Consider the following 17,930-nt stretch of genomic DNA (forward strand, 5'->3'; position numbering starts at 1 on the left):
AAACTCTCTCCCCTCACATTTCTGTAACATTCAGTCTCCATTCTAATCTTTCCTGCGTGGGACTTCATCTGACGTTTTCTCTAAAATCCAAATGTATAAGAATGCCTCTCGTCAGCTTCATTTCATCTTTATTGAATCACTTCCTCCAATTGCTCGCCCCATGTACCTTGGATTACCTACAGTCAATGCCAGTTGGCTGCAAATGACTTTACTTTCCATAATCGTTCTTTTAATTTGTATCTCTTCACCTAACTGCCCCTACTGTGTGAGAGTCTTCAAATTCTTAACCATTTGCTACCAGACATTACCCCTCACATCCAGACGATTTAACCTTTATATCTGTACACCGCGATGAAAGACACGACTCTACCTTAGATAATCCAGATGGAGGAGAGAAACATTTTTTTTTTTTACTTAACGATTTTGAGCAAATGATTAAGCATCCAAGTTTAATTCCTGACCCTCACGAACATTATTTGTTTTTTCGTTTAATCTTAACTCCTCCCGCTATTTCTATCCCCTCAATATCCTCCCTTCCTCCGTTTCTTTTAACTGGTCACATCCACCCCAATTCTTATCTCTCTCTCTCTCTCTCTCTCTCTCTTTTGGGGTGGGGAGGAAGGGAGGGGGGTGTCGCTGGTCCTTGCCTCCGAGAGAACCCTGACCACATAGTAAAGGTCACCATAGTTAGGATAGAGAACACATTCGTCTTCTAAATCTTTGTCTTCTTCCTACTAATTACGTTGCCTATGTCTTGTCGGAGATAGAACGGACAGAATGGATAAGCTCTTCCCTTTTTCCGATTTATATTTCTTGTTTTTACTTTCGCTTGGAATCAATACACATCTGTTTGTCAAGTCAATCGCCCTCGACAGTTGTATTTCTTTATTATCTGAAAAATCTCGCTGGTCTATACCCGAATATATTTTTGAGAATTTCTTCATCTCTGTAACACCACGTGACTACTACGGCCAGATAACCAAACCCAGACAAGATCCCGTCAACCACTTTAAACCTTGGTTACATCTCCCGCCTCCAGATCAATTCTTACCACCAGAATATAATGACCAGTGATAATCCTTTAACAGGTTTATGACAGAAATTTCAGCCTCGGTACAAGCGTGAGTCAGAACGCCGATAGTTGTGCGAGTGTACAGAGTGAGTCAGTAGTGCGTGTACAGTAGCTGAGAGCACTGTTGTTGTTACTACACAAGTGATAACCTGTATATCTACTCGGGTGCATCTCGTCATCCAGTTGCAATGCACACTAGAGTAGATGATGTTAATTAATGTCACTGTGTTACCTGTGGAACACCTATTGACTTGCAAGGCACTGGTGAGTGTGTGGGTAACAGTCTCTAACACACACAAAGGACCAAACCTTATTAAGTATGATATTTTGAACTTTAAATATCATTTCGATACTTGAACCAAATCAAAAAGTTTTTCTAACTTTCATTTACTGTATAATATAAATTGCCAAGATCATAATTCCAATCAAGTTATTATAGTTTTCCAACTGAAGAGACACGTGTACATCACTTGCTTCACAGCGGTTCACGGGAAATAACTACATAAAAAAACTAGAGATTTAAGAAGCGTCGGATTATTATTTGATGTACAGTAACCCGGAAACTGTTACCAGTACCTACGATGACGTCATTAATATGGCCGCCGTAGCTGAACAGGGAAAACAACACGGGGGAACAAGTATTTTTGTTATATATCGGATTTTACTTAAAACATATTCTCAAATTCATAAAAATAAAACGAAAAACTTATCCAGAATTTTAAGGTAAATAATTGTGGGGATATTTTACAATACTGAACTACTTCCTGGTCAATGGCAGAATTATTTAGGTCTGTCTCCCCCCCCCCCTCCCGGAACACACACGGGCTCGCTCAAGTTATTATATATTTATTGTATTTGTACCAAAGTGAACCAGAAGCAGTCTTTAGGGAGGCACATTTAATTAAGTGGATAACAGCATTAGGAGCAGAGTGTAGTGTGGTAGTGACAGGAACATAGCTGCTGGCATCTGTGTCATGCATCCGTCCAAAGCTCTCTGAGCCTTTCCCTGTGGGCTGGGTAATTATGCTGTTGTATACCAATGACAGAAGGTGAGCGCAGAGGATAGGTTGTGTGGTAACGATGATGAGGTGGCAATGGTACCTTGGTGGTGTGGGGTAACGATGATGAGGTGGCAATGGTACCTCGGTGACGTGTGGCGACTATATTTGGTTATGAAAGGTAACATTATTATATATATATTAACCACGTGTTTATCTCCATGACAGAGGTGGCGTCGCAACCTTGTGATGGCGTCGAGTGCCGTTCAGGGGCTGAGTGTGTGTTGACGGAGGAGGGCGAGCCGGAGTGCAAGTGCCGTTCTCAGTGCCTCCAGGATGGTGCTCGCCGTCCTGTCTGCGGCTCTGACGGCACCGATTACAGCAGCGAGTGTGAGCTGACCCGCACCGCCTGTATCCTCAATCAACAGGTGCAGGAGCGCTACGCCGGCATGTGTGGTGAGTACCTGACCTACCTGGCTTCCTATTCTGTACCTGATCTACAGTACCTGGCCTCCTGCGGTGTACCTGACCTACCTGGCTTCCTATTCTGTACCTGATCTACAGTACCTGGCCTCCTGCGGTGTACCTGACCTACATTACCTGGCCTCCTATTCTGTACCTGATCTACAGTACCTGGCCTCCTGCGGTGCACCTGACTTACACGCATAAAGTGGACACTTATATTACTAGCCAACAGGACTAAGGCAGAGGAGATGTGTCTTAAGTGAATAAGGTAAGTGGGGTAGAAAGAAGGACATACACTCCTCTTACACTCTATTCGTGAACACTGTTTGTCTTACACAGCAAATCGAGATAAATTGGAAGGCCTTCTCAATACCAAAGCTGTCGGACGTGATGAATAACCTGCAGAAGGGAATTCAAATATGCTCCTGTCGGCCTCTCACTTACTCTGGACGTATTGAAATATGATTACAATTTTTATCAGTTATTCCTTAGCAGGGTCTAAAGTGTTTGTATGATCCGACTAATAGTTCACAGTATAAAGTCCCCATTAGTATCAGGATTATCGGCTCCAGATTTATTTGCCATAAGACTGTGTGGAGGAGGGGGGGGGGTGTTATTGTCTTGTAGTGGGAAATCTTCAAGGATCAGGTAATTTTGTCATCGGCTTCAAATTATTCTCGTATATAACTTTTGTATTTGTGTTCCGTTTATGAACATGTTCCTGGAGTAAAGTCATTATTGTAATAAGGAAGCGAATATCTATCACACAGTATCTTAGAGGTAACTTTTATAATCACCGGTTGTGACAGAATATAACATAGTCACCAGTAATGACTATACTGTACATGACGCTCTTCATGTCTATACTGAAAAGGACGATATTTGATGATACTATACTACGGATAATTTATATAATGACGGATAATCCTCTTTTTCTTAAGATGGAAAGTCAAGGAGAACTATTCTACCAACAGTGAGTTTTTACGACTCTTCACGATGCAAAGAGCCTCTCCCCATCTTGTTTACGATCCGTGACTTCTGAGTGTGGAATGATGACACAAGGAATGAACCAAGATTACTCTCAACTTTATTCTGCAATACAATGTGAAATGGTTTGTAAAAATGAGAAATAAATCATCTCTTATAATATTGTTTCTCTAAAGTAAAGGATTAAAAATTAATCTCTTGTTAATCATAAAAATCAGTAATATTCTCTCAGCAGGATATTTAAGGACAGTGGGTAAGGTTAACTGGTAAGGCTGCAGGGTGAAGGTGGATGTATGTACTAGGAAATTGTTTATATATATAGGTGCTGTTATACGGTGAGGCCGGAGACGTGAGTAATGTATGAGAGGCCGCTTACCTGTATTGATTACCGTATAAGATCGATGAGTAAGGGCAAAGGAAATTAATTACCATCTTCCATGAGTAATTAGGTTGAATGAGATCGTTTAGTGAGCTTAAGTGGGGTTCGGTCAGTGAATGAGGCCAACGAACAAGATGGTTTGGTGCGATCCCAGGCGGAGGTGGAGGAAGCTCGAGCGTGTACGGGGCAAGAGAATGTTATGTTCTTCTTTAGATATATTTATTTAATCATTACAAACTACTGACAGTCATTTCATCTTTTAAATCTTCATTCACTTGTTATTACTGATTTAGTTGAATATTTAATCTCACTATTCATAATTAAGGTAGCTTGTAAGTGTACCACATGAATACAGGTTTGGTTTTAAGTTAGGTTAGGTTAGGTTAGGTTTTCTTTTACTATTGATCACTCATGTTTATAAGAACCAGCTGATGGTACTATAAGGTGAAAGTATCAGGTCTCCTTATCCCTCATTTTCCAGTCCCAAAAAAAACCAAAAGAAGGGGAGAGGCTCAGACGTTAATCTCACATACCTCATACAAGCTTCCCTTATACTCGAGTCCAATTTACCCATCGTACTCAACTCGTCCCTCTCAGGCAACAGACACAAGTACACCATCCATTCCTGTCCTCCACACCCCTGACATCAACATGAAAAACAGTAACTACTGGAATACGCCGTCGATATTTCTCTTATGCCATAAATATGATCAAGGATTCTGTTAGGAGGAACTGTCCCATGGGTGGTATTACGACTCTGAATCTTCCTAACTTTAGATTTACTGGTATTTTCGCTATATAAATCAAATAAATACAGAATAATCTTTACTAACAACACAATAAGTCATCGTGGATAACCAACCAACATATATTTCACTTAGTTATCATTATTATAAAAAGTAAATATTTCATCAGTTTATTCCTTTTGTCCTAAACGTCTAAATAATTCCTATAAAATTAGTATTCAGGAGCCATCGATATGTAAGACCCATAGGTAGACAACAATGAAGATTCTGAATTAGTTTTATTAGAAAGTCTTACTGAGTTTCCTGAGAAATATTTATAATAACACTGATATCAAATATAACCAGGAAATGTACATGTTTATTATCTTTAAATATAAACGTGTATGTAATATAATCATTATTTACCTCCAGGTTATAGTAAATAGAAGCTGAAGTCAAGATGGTTATTAAAATTCTCGACAGCTTTGCCTCAGACACTCGCTGGGTTGACTCCACAAAATGACGAGAACGTGGATGACTAAATTTGCTATTGAAAAAAATCGTTAACTGCACCAAAAACTTAAGATAAACTTATACTGGCGTTTATGATAGAGACCAACACGCCACAAGGCAAGCCAACTGACCGTGTGGCAGGACTGTGGACCACCCGACCCCTCACACCTTCCTACCACATTAGGTGTTTCGTCCCTTTTCATAAATTGATTTTTCTTTCCTTCAAGTGATTCATTATCAAGAAGTTTCCGTCGATTGCTATTACGTGTTTAAAATGTTTGTGGTGCCGTGTTAAGAGTCGTGGCTTATCTTGTCTGTACCAGTAATATATATGGGCAGTCGAAGAGGAAATTTTCTGTTGTAATGGAAAACTGTGTTATCAATCTTGTTTAGGGGTTCACTGGTATAAATACACAATATACAGTTTGTTATAAGGATCTAGAATGTGATCTGCCCCGAGCCGTCATTCACCTGTTAATGAGACCATTACCTGAACCACAGTGATGGCGGACACTGGATGGGTTCCTGTCACAACGTTGGATGTTAATTGAAATGTTGATTTAACAAATTACGCCAATCCGTCATGTGTCACTTTTCCCAGCTGCTTGAAATTAATACAATTATTGCGATAACAAAGACGTATTGTGTCAAATCAGTGAGGACATCTGTCAACAAACAACTGCAACAATGGTAGTTTTGCCTGTGATTGGTTTCTCTCTCTCCTCATTGTTGTCTATTAGAGGGAGGGACCAGCAATTTTACACCAGAAAAAGACACTAATAACCTCCTGAGCAGAAGCAAATCAACTTTATGGGTCGAGACCATCCTCATCCAGTTTCCATCAACATCGTGAAAGGTTAATAATGGTCAAAGTCACTTTATATAAACATCTAGTCTTCATACTGTGAGTAAAACAGTGAAGGCTACACTTGCACACCAGTCATATCCCTAACAGACATGTTTTTCCTGAACGTCGGTGCAGCACAAATTTCATGGTTGGGCTGGAGGGGATGGAGCTCCACTGTTTCTGATGCGACGCTCCACCGACCACATGATTCGTCAGAACTCGTTGTTTATCGGAAACTCTCCTGACAGGGAAGCTATTAACACTTTTCCAGCAGCTCCCACAACACTGTGGCAGTATTGTGTTTGTGCTGGAGGAACCACAGTCGCTTTCTACAGTTAAAACAAATTGAAGATATAAGCGCATATATATATATATATATATATATATATATATATATATATATATATATATATATATATATATATATATATATATATATATATATATATATATATATATATATATATATATATATATATATGCAAGTAAATCACTGTAGGTGCGCGTGATCTCGGTATATGCTGATAACCACAAGGAAAGAAGATTCACAAATACGATATTTAGAAATAAAAGCAGAAGCCGTCTGCCTCAGCAGCTATGAATCGTCACCTGAAATCAATGAAAACTTGAGGTGCCATCGTGTGTTTGTGCTGCTGGTGTTGGCCCGGCAATGTAATCGCGGCTCTTCTTTTAATCCTGGCCATAAACCTTCCCTCCTTTGAGCTGAAGACAATAATGTGTTCATTACACGAACTCCCGTTAAAAGAAATGGCGAGAAGAAACAATGTGGTATTTTCTGCTCCAGGCATCTAAGCTATTTATCTCATGGTACACGACGGTAAAAGTGTTTAACGCTGCGTAGCGGGAGGCCCGGGTCACCATTCTTGTTGAGGACCCGGGTAGGAGTGGCTCAGGGTCTACACTTTACCTGTTATGTTGAGGGCCTGGGCAGTAGAATCTGTGGCACTACACTGGTACCCTGGGTCCTCAATATGACAGACTAGCTTAGTGCCTCATCCACTCCTGCTGAGGGAGAGAATTCACACAAAATCTCTCTGGGAATATTGGTGATCGAACTACCATGTAAGGTAACTATTAGTTCACAAACTCGCAAACGATTAGAAAAAAATAATAACCAGAAAAGAAAAATACTAGATGGTAGTAAACGGAAGTAAGAGAAAATGATCAAGATCCTCCGAGAAGATATTGTAAAGCTATTCAATCTAATTTCATCAACATTGTAAGTACTGTTCTAATTATTTATATCAAGAAACTGACTAAATTCATCTTTAGGTGGAAAAAACGTCTCTTAATTCCAATCCTTATGCAAAAATAGATTCGATGACATTCAGTATGTGTTTATTTGGGTACTTTAGTAGTATGATTAGGTTAGGCTAGGTTATTTATAGGGAAAACCTAATAAAGTTACAGATGGGGAAAAATATGTCCACTTTCCGGTGGGGGCAAAGGAAGGTTAAAGGAGGGGTGGGGGGATGGTTGTGAAGGGGGACGGAGGGGACCGAGGGGTGGACCTGGGGATGGGAGGGGGCGGATGGGCAGAGAGAGAGTGGGGGATGTGGGTGGGGGCCGGAGGGGGTTGGAGGGGACAGCATATATATATATATATATATATACACGTCATGTTTTTAACACTACCAGGGGTGTACTAGTGTCTGTATTATTATATAATCTAACCTCGTTTCCCTCACAGCATTATATAAAGTTAAGTTATTTGGTAAAGACATGTGAAGAAACAAGAAATATTATAATGTACAAATAATTATCATGGCACAGTTAATGATGATGACAAGTTGAGTGTAATAATAATATAAAATGAAAATAACAATAATTATAGTAAAAGTAAAAGTAAAACTTTAACTACTACTGCTACTATAACTAAAGGAGTGGTGAAGGCTGTTAGAGTTAGTGGGGGGGCTGGGAGAGATGAGTGTGTTACTACAGGCTGGAAGACAACAGACGAAAACACGGCTTTAGGAACTTCCATAAGCTGTGGGTAGGCAGGCATAGCCCAAGTCCACAGTGCATCTGTTATTGTTATTGCTCTCTCTCTCTCTCTCTCTCTCTCTCTCTCTCTCTCTCTGCTGTAGACTAAGAACCTCCACCTTCTCATATCCTGCAAACTGCCGCGGGAAACCCATTATAATAATTGCATTATACTCGGCAGCATTACCAACAAGGAAGCAGGAGTTGAAGGTAGGAAGGAAGGAAGGAAGGAAGGAAGGAAGGAATTACAAACTAAAATTTAAATAAGTCTTAATAGGTAAACAAAGTGAATATTGAAGGAAAGTCATGGAATGTTTAAGTACATAGCGTTATGTATAGGTCAGATGATATTCGTATATATAAGTCAGACAAGAGGAAGATAAAATCATAATGTTAAAAATAACCAGGAATGCCAACTAGTGGACTAAAAAATCATGAATTATAAAAGCAACACACATTTTTGCCTCCGAGGAGAAGAAGAAGAAGAAGTATTTGACAGATGGGTGGTACTTAGTGTTAACATATGGGTGTAAGACATGGTTACTGAATGACGAGAAAAAAAATTACAAGTCCAAACAATTCTAAAGGGAATCAAATAGAAAAAATATACTAAGAATAACGTGTAGATGAGAAACGAACTGAGGAATGAAGATAACAATAGCTGAGAGATTTTGACAGGGGGGCTGATTAATACAAGAAAATCCTCGAGAAGATAAGTCAAAACTGATAAAAACAGAGTCGTACGAAGGGCCACTCCCAGGTGACTAGGTAGAAATGAAGTTATTTGGAAGTTTTTAAAGGACAGGGAAAGTCAACGTGGCAGACTACATACAAGCATATCAGGGGACGCCTTCCTCCATGTGCTGTGGCCATTACGTGGTGGGTGGGTGGGTGGAGGGTGCTGCGGGGTGGCTGGTGGGTCATGTAAGTTCTCATGCGACTGCAGGCAATATTTGAGACCATAAATCTGCGGTCTACCTACTACTTCCCCAGGCAAGGGTAGAAAACTTGTTGCATGTGTGTGTGTCTGTGTGTGTGTGTGTGTGTGTGTGTGTAGACGAGGGGGAGAGGTGGGGAGGTTCGCTCGATTCCTTCTGACGTACACTATGAGTACATGAGACCAACCAGAGCTCAATCATATGTTCGAACATGTGAGTCTTGTACGAAGCTTACATAAGAGTATTCAAACCCTTCCGAAGTTTAAAAAGAAAAATAACAAAACAAAAACACTCAAAGCAAACACACAAAATTATCACAATATTACACTAAACAAATACATCATTAATACCAACATTGTCTTTGTAATCTGTATTTGTCTATTTATCACTACATACGCCACACCTACGTAATCTTGGTTAATTCTAGCTATGTAAACAGTCATGAAGAAGGAACTTTATGTGTACATTAAACCGTGATAAAGAACTGAACCACAGAGCTGCAGCCACGACAACCCTCTGTGTGTGTGTATGTGTGTGTGTGTCTGTGTGTGTGTGTGTTGCATGAAAGTTTTATACTTAAGTCATGCGTTGATGGTCATTGTTCTGTCTTCTAGTTTGTATTGTAGGCGGATTTGACACAAGTATGAAATGGGAAAGAGAGAAAAATAGATTATATGAGAGAGAGAGAGAGAGAGAGAGAGAGAGAGAGAGAGAGTGTGTGTGTGTGTGTGTGTGTGTGTGTGTGTGTGCGTGCACGCTCGCCAACCAGCAACTACACAACTTCCCTCAACATTTCCCGAACATCAACAAGATCACGTGAGAGGGGGAAAATCCGCGAGGCTGAAGACCTGAATATTGAGAGAGAGAGAGATAAAGGAGAGAAAAATGCAAATCAGCTACTTCATTGATTATGTATACAGGCAAAGCTCATAAACCAGCTCCAGTAGGCACCCAGGCGGCTCAATAGTACCCAAATATTCTGTTTGTTAGACCGTTCACCTGCGAGGCCTCCCACTCTTCCATTACCACAGGGAGAGGGGGTGGAGTGTAGGGGAGGGGGGTAGGGGAGGGGGAGGGAGGGAGGGGGAAGGGGAAGGGGAAGGGGGAAGGGGGAAGGGGTAGGGAAGGGGTAGGGAAGGGGAAGGGGGAAGGGAAGGGGTAGGAAGGAGGAAGGGTGAAGGGGGGGGAGAAAACAAAACATCTACCTCCTTACCTCCTTTCATCTTGATTCCTAAAGGTTCCTACGATGAATTGTTCCTTGTAATTGTCGATACTTCAGAGCACCTAACTGGGTAACTTGTGCTAAAGTGTATCTACAAGATTCTCCCCTCTCTCCAAAATATTGCATCAAAATTTCACAACGATTATATTAACTAGATACAATTACTTATTACAACTTACGAAACAAAATTTACGTTGAGTATTACCGGATATAATTTTGATGCTGTTTTTGAACGAATATTTCTGAGGTTTAGTTTTAAGTTAACCAGTAATTTGGGTTTTATTTTATTTAAGTTACGAGGAACTTTCATGAACAGAACCTTTGAAGATTTGGTTCCTCGTTCTCTCCGTCAGATTAGAAAAGGAGTTTATCTTCAGTATAGGATAAACTTTGAGGTAGAAACACTATTGTTCCTATTTTTAAGACAACACCAGGTTAATGAAGGTAACATGTTTCAGGGATGATAAGTTTACTTTTGGGTAAAACAGTAAGAGCCGAGTATAACCCGCCGTGTGCTGTTTACTTTCATGAAGATGGGGTCACATACTGCTGTCCAAACGATACTGCATGTTATTGAGTCTTGCTAAAGCTATTACGGGAGGAAGATGATATTGGAGAATTCTCATCCACATTAGTTAGCATCGCCCACTTCACATGCTTGAGAGTAAAATCAGCCAAGCTTAATAAGCACATATGAGTTGGGTGCCGAGCCTCCATAAGAGTCTAAACTGCCGGCCGCCGAGCCTGGCACACCCACTCTTAGTCACTCTTAACACACGGCTCAGAATAGATCGCCTGAGTGGGAAGGAAAGGGCAGCAAATCCTCTCGACAAATCCTGGGATTACAGGGAACCCGGACCAATCCTCGCCGACCTCTTCAAGTTGGCTCTTGGGTGAGGAGAAGGGAGGGAGAGGGTAAAAGAAGAGGGTAGAAGGGAGGGAAAATAAATGATGGTAGGTGGTAAGAAGGAGAGCAAAGATTATTATCTCTAAATTACTTTTCCTTCGAGCAATCTGTAAGAAGAAATTCCTATTAAGATGTGTTTTTATTTTTGTTCTAGAAGATGATAATTACTCTTACGGTAAGGTGAGTCTCTCTCTCTCTCTCTCTCTCTCTCTCTCTCTCTCTCTCCACTTATTACTCTATAATTTATTTCCTTACATCCATATTAACTCACTTTATTTATTACTTACATCCATATTTACTTTCATTCTTAATTACTTGTTCAAATTTTAACAATAATAATAATGATAATGATGATGATGATGATGATGAATGAAGATGATAATAATGAATGAAGATGATAATAATGAATGATGATGATTATTGATGGATGATGATGATGATGATGATGAATGAAGATGAAGATGATAATGAATGAAGATGATAATAATGAATGATGATGATTATTGATGGATGATGATGATTGATGATGATGATGATGAATGAAGATGATAAGAAGCACCAATACAATACGATAAAAGACACTTTGCCAAGGTGTTGAACAACCGGCTGGCCATCGGGCTGGGGACGGATCTTTCAAGTGTTGGGCTACAGTGTCATTTCCGACTGACGCGTAGTACATTGTTATAACACACACACACACACACACACACACACACACACACGTATACCTACATGCACGCACATACACCAAAAACTACGAGAAGCGCCGCTCCATCTATTGGTAAACAGAACAAATTGTTTATGAAGCATTAAACTCAAAAGCTTAGAGGTTCAATGTCCGTATACTATACCTCCAGGTCAGTGTCTGCCAACTGTTGTCCGCGAGTGTACCGTGTGTATTACACTGATGTACCGCGCAGTACCTTGGTGTAAAGTTGAGTACAATGAAGTACCTTGGTGAACCATGAGTTACCATCAAGTGCCATTATATACCATTAAATACATTGGAGAGCCATATTGTATTGGCCTTCCCATTCATGAAGTACCATGGTGTGCGTACCAAGAAGAACCGTTTTGTACATCGTAACACCATGATAAAATATGATATACTATGCTATACCTTATTGTACCGTAAAGAAGTGTACTGTACCATCACATAATATGGTGTACCAAAAAATATTGTGGTGAACCATAAAATACCTTAACAAAGCACCACGGTGTACCATAAAATGCCGTGATGTACCATAGAGCACAGTGAAGTACCAAGATATATCGCCGTGTACCGTGATGAACCGTAACTTTACTGATGGATCAATAGCACAGATCTGACCTTGTCGTTATAAAAGGCTGTCCAGGAACCATTAAATTGTGAAGGCTTTTTTAACAAGATCACTGAAAGGTTCTGACGACTGCCGCCTCACAGGTCACCAGGTACCACTGCCACCACTATCACAGCTACCACTACCACCACGACCACCACCATCACACACACATGCACTGGCATAATGGACACGATTTTTTTTAGTATATGATAATATGCATTCAAAAACTTAATTAACTCTCCTGAGGACTGAACTAACAGGAGTACCTGTGTGGGTGTGAGAGGTTGAGGCAGCAAGTGTACCTGTGTTGGTGTGAGAGGTTGAGGCAGCAAGTGTACCTGTGTGGGTGTGAGAGGTTGAGGCAGCAAGTGTACCTGTGTTGGTGTGAGAGGTTGAGGCAGCAAGTGTACCTGTGTGGGTGTGAGAGGTTGAGGCAGCAAGTGTACCTGTGTGGGTGTGAGAGGTTGAGGCAGCAAGTGTACCTGTGTGGGTGTGAGAGGTTGAGGCAGCAAGTGTACCTGTGTGGGTGTTGCTAAAGAAACAGCTTTACGAGGTGCTCTGCGCTTGTAACTTATACACACGGAAAACTCATTTGTTCCCAGAAACTCCGATATTTTATTTTTTTATTTTTTTTTACGTCTGGCACTGCTTCTCGGACTGCCAGATGCTGTACACAGAATCGAGATGAGTGTTTGTTTACAGAAATATTACCACAAATACAGAACTTAGCTACAAAGATTAGATACAGTAATTCAGCAGCTATGGGAAGATCTGAATCTGATATTTTTTTCCTCGATAGTTGTACAGGAGTAATTTAATATAAACTTCCAAATTTGTGGATATATTAACTTTATCAGTTTGTATGCGCTTGACCAGGTAATGATGTTGTCATTTGAGTTATATTGTATTTATCTAAGGCATTAAGACTTCCATTCCTCCCTCTTACCATTAAATTGCAATAAGGTCTTTTGAAGATATTACGTGATTTTTGTGTCCAATATTGTATCTCTTTAAGTGGTTAGGAACCCCGTTATAATACCTGTACAATATCAAGCTTCTCTCTCTAAGTACATCTACCTGTAATCAATATTATTCTTTAGTCATCTCCTTACCTATCCAAGTACTTATCTATCCATTTGTCTATTATTAATTCATCATTCCCCGTATTAAGATATTTACTTTAAACCAGGTATCTAGTTATTCTTCATCGTCTCCAAGTTTATTTCACCCTCACGTGTTTATTTTCTCGTTTAACATAACACCTTCCTGCTCTATACTTCACTCTATGTTACCTAAAGCATGAAGTCGTCTATACTATTTACTACATCAAAAGAGTCAATCTGTTTCGGTCTTTCCATACCAGAACATCAACACACTGCTTTACCACCACCACCCCGTGTGCCCTGATGACCACAAGAGGAGTTTTCTTTCACTGTGCCGGAGATAAATCTTCACTTATTTACCTCTCTTCTTATCTCCTCTCTCGTCATCTTCTCCCTCCACATCTCCCCTCCCGTTTTTTCATCTCTTCCACTCCTTCTGCTTCTCTTCTCCTCACCTCTGCTTCTCCTCTCTCCTCTCCCTCTCCTCACCTCACCTCACCTCCGGCTTCTCAAAAAGTGCTCGTTGCTTAGTGTCCTATAATGAATAACTTTTATTTTTTTAGCCATTTATCTACACAAGGATCTCCACTACAATTTCCTTAATGCTCCCTCAGTGTGTGTGTGGTTCCATTGTCACTACTGTTTGGTCTCCCAACATTATACGTGGCTGGCTCTCCTTCGTCTTCCCTATGTTCTTATTCCCTTATTTCTCGTTTCCCTCCATTTATTTCTTTAGTTATCCGTGACCTACCTTCTCCCTAGCTTCGACTCACTAAAAGCTAAATGTCCTACAGCGTCTTGTCCTCTCCATAAGTTTTTAATCTTGTTATGTATTTATTATCACGTTTATCCGTTCCTCACATTCATCTTTAATTCTTGTCTTTACTCGAAACTCCATGAAAATTATAAAGAACCACATATGTTTTTTTTTTATTTTTTTATCGCTATATTCATCCCATTTCTGCTGCCTCATGCCTTGAAACATTTATATTTTCACATGTGTCTACCCGAGGTGTTTAGTCTTGACTGATGAGTTGGTGGTTTAGTGCACTGACGGACGTAACTGTTGATGAATGCGGCCTCTCTCTCTCTCTCTCTCTCTCTCTCTCTCTCTTTCTCTCTCTCTCTCTCTCTCTCTCTCGTCTTTCACTACGACTCATTTTTCTCCTCAGTGAAATTGACAGTTCCTCACATTCATCTTTTTTTCCTTTACTTTTTACCAAATTTCTGACAGATGTAAAGATTTTTTTTCCCTGACACATGGAAATCAGTTCTATACATACAGTACATACATACAGTACATACAGTACATACATACAGTACATACATACATACATACAATACATACATACAGTACATACATACATACATACATACATACATACATACATACATACATACATACATACATACAACATACATATACATACATATATACATTACACATACTTACTTACACACTTGATGTTTTGTTTTATTGCTATATATGAAAGGAAATTAATTCAAATATGATAAAATTGCTATTTTAATTTAAGACATCATATGTCATCAAAGGATAGCTGACATATTTTGCTCTACACATGATATAATATTAAGGTAAACCAAGGCAACATTGGCAGATGTATGTTAGGAAAGTTTCATCAGGAAGTAATGACGTTCACGAGTGCAAGATGAAAGTATGTTGTGCAGGGATGTGGCGGAGAAGATCAAGAATATTTCATGAGAGCGGACGAGATGAGGGACAGGAAAGAGGCTCCCGGGAGGCAGAGGGAGAGACCCAAGAAGAAAAGGGTGGGAGAAAGGTCCTAGAAAGGGTGGGAGAAGAACCCCATAGAACTAAGGGAGAATGACGTGAGGGAGATAGGGAGAGGGACAACAGGGAGATGAACTCCTAGGATGAAACTGAGGAAGACCCCAGGGAGGCAAGGCGAAAGGCAAGAGGAAGGCAAAGATGGATGCACCAGGAAGGGAGAAAAGGCGGTATCAGAGAGAGAGAGAGAGAGAGAGAGAGAGGCCCGTGGTGGCATTTGTTAGGTGTACAGTATATGTAAATTAGAGCATCACCCCGGAACTCACAACACTACTCCACCTTTGGCTCCTGTTTATCTTGTTGTGGTGCAGGGGAGGGGATGGGGACCCTATCTAGTGGATCAGCTGTGGCGAGGGTTTACTGTGGCGTGGGAGAGACTATTTTGGCGAAGGGGGAGCTTATTGTGGCGTGGGAAGTCTCAATTCCAGACTAGGAGGACGGTCTCCGGTATGGGTAGAATTTATTGTGGCGTGGGAGGAATCTATTGCGGTCAGGAAGAAGTCTATGTTGGTGTGGGAGGAGTGTGGTGTAGAGTGAGAGAAGTGTGTTGTGGTGTGGTAGGAGTGTGTTATGGTGTAGGAGGAGTGTGTTAGAGTGTGGAGGACTACCCTTCGCTCGTAACAGAAGAGTTCAGTGTAGTGTGGGTATGGTATAGAACAATTTAAGAAGAGGAATACATTCTTAACATTGACTCAAGATTTCTTCTGACTAAAGTAGAAATTATTGAAGATGTAAAACTAGATCTGATATTAAATAAGAAGGGTAAATGAAAATAATTAGAAGTAGGAAACAAATTATTGACGGAGAAGAGAGTTTAGTAGGAGAGAGTAATGAATGTGGTTGGAAATTATAAGGAAAGAGAAGAAAGTTATTGTCAGGTAGCGAGAAGGAAGATTTTTTTTTTCTTTTTTTTAGGATTGAAAGAACAAAAATATATTGTTTATGGCTTTGGGATCTTGGTCCTGAGAGCCATATTGTTGAAGAGGGCAAAAAAAAAATGTCTGGGAGGAAGGACGAAAGTTTGGAGAGGAATTAAGTAGTTGAGGGGGGAGGGAATAAATTATTATAGAGAAACAAGTTGTTGAAAAGAATATAAATTGTAAGTGAGGAGTGAACTGTTGGAGGCAGGGACCATATAATTAGAGGGGGAATAATTATTGGAGGGAGAGACCCATACATTTGGTGAGAAGTGAACTTTTGAGAAGGATCAAGTTCTTGTGGCGGGAGGTGCATGGGCGTGCGAGCGTGAAGAGTTTATTTAGGATATTTTCTCCCGCACCACTCTTGATCTGCACGGCCTAGACATGCCTTGTTTGTTGTTCCCCTGTAATATTGATGGGCGAGGTGAGGGTGTGGCCTGACGGGCACGGCAGGAGGTAGAGAGGTAGAGAGGTAGGGAGAGAGAGGAAAGAAAAGGAGAAGAGGGAAGACAGAGGGAGAGAGGGAGTTGAGCAGAGAGGGAGAGATGAAATAGACAAAGGTAGGAAGATGCATTTGAGAATTAACTAACTATAATTCCACAGGTTTTTGTCGTCTTCATCCATCTTATTCATATTGCATGAAAGCTCAAGATCCCTCTGAGACGACCTACAACAGCCCACGCATGTCTACAGAAACTGACTCTTGTGTCGCGCATTTCACGTGTTTGGTGGTGGTGGTTGTAGTTCGCTAACATGCAAAAATGGCTTTCAACATATCTGGTTTAGTTTTAATCCCTTGAGTATGAAAACTTAACCCCCTGAGGTACATTGTCTTCATACTCAAGGGAACTCGTCATCATATCCAGTTTTAATACATTTTACTCGATGGGTTCATTTATAGTACTCAAGGGGTTAAGACTTCGTACTCAAAGGGTTGAAATATCTTAAATAGGTTAATTAATTGTACTCAGAACATTGACATCGCACAAACGAGGTTAAATGAATACTTCACTTCTGATGTTATAAAGCTCATCACGCCACATTAACATATATAATTATTTGTTGCTTTGTGATGAGCATTATTACCAATTAGCAAAATAGTTCTCTGGGCGTCGGCCAGAAAATAATCCCAGGTAAACACAAGATAAAACAAATTAACATTGTGTTTATATTTCCACGAGTCTGTCAACGAGTTAATCTTTGTGGTGAATGTACACGAGTCAAACCCCCAGAGATTTAATGGTTGAAACGTGCAAATGAAGCATCGATAGCAAACAAAATCTCTTGGATTTCACTAAAAACAAATAAACACTACGACCATTGGGAGACCGGATAAAAGCCTGCACCTTCCACTTTAATGGTCGCGTATGTTCCAGTGATGACTCAGATAACGAGTGGAATAGAGATTTTTTTCGAGGAACATTCAATTTGCATTTTATTCTTATTCAGCAAGCGTCTCATATCAGACCCGCCGTTCCCGCTAAACCTAGACCACCCGGAAGCTATGAAAACATGAAGATTCTTAGGATAATACTGACTGAAAATTCACAAAACGGAAAGAAAAAATCCAATTATTTTTTCCTTAATCTAGCAGAAGGCAGCAGAAAAAAAACCCTCACGCCATAAAGACTACCCACCGTATTTTTTCTGCAACTATCCTCATGCTCTTTGATGTACCTTTTACACGGTGAATCTTATCCAGATGAATACCCGAGGAG

At 40.3% G+C, this 17,930-nt stretch overlaps 1 protein-coding gene across 1 annotated transcript in view; it reads left to right on the forward strand.

Moving 5' to 3' along the window:
* Positions 1-2,304: 2,304 nt before the first annotated feature.
* Positions 2,305-17,930, forward strand: part of LOC121861435 (agrin-like) — a 92,322-nt gene continuing 76,696 nt past the window's right edge. The window contains exon 1 of the mRNA XM_042359157.1: positions 2,305-2,526. Within this exon, the coding sequence (XP_042215091.1) occupies positions 2,520-2,526 (7 nt within the window). The 5' untranslated portion in view covers positions 2,305-2,519. The remainder of the gene's footprint in view (positions 2,527-17,930) is intronic.

This window comes from Homarus americanus, unplaced genomic scaffold (assembly GCF_018991925.1).
Source record: "Homarus americanus isolate GMGI-L3 unplaced genomic scaffold, GMGI_Hamer_2.0 scaffold24260, whole genome shotgun sequence".
NCBI classification, from domain to species: domain Eukaryota; kingdom Metazoa; phylum Arthropoda; class Malacostraca; order Decapoda; family Nephropidae; genus Homarus; species Homarus americanus.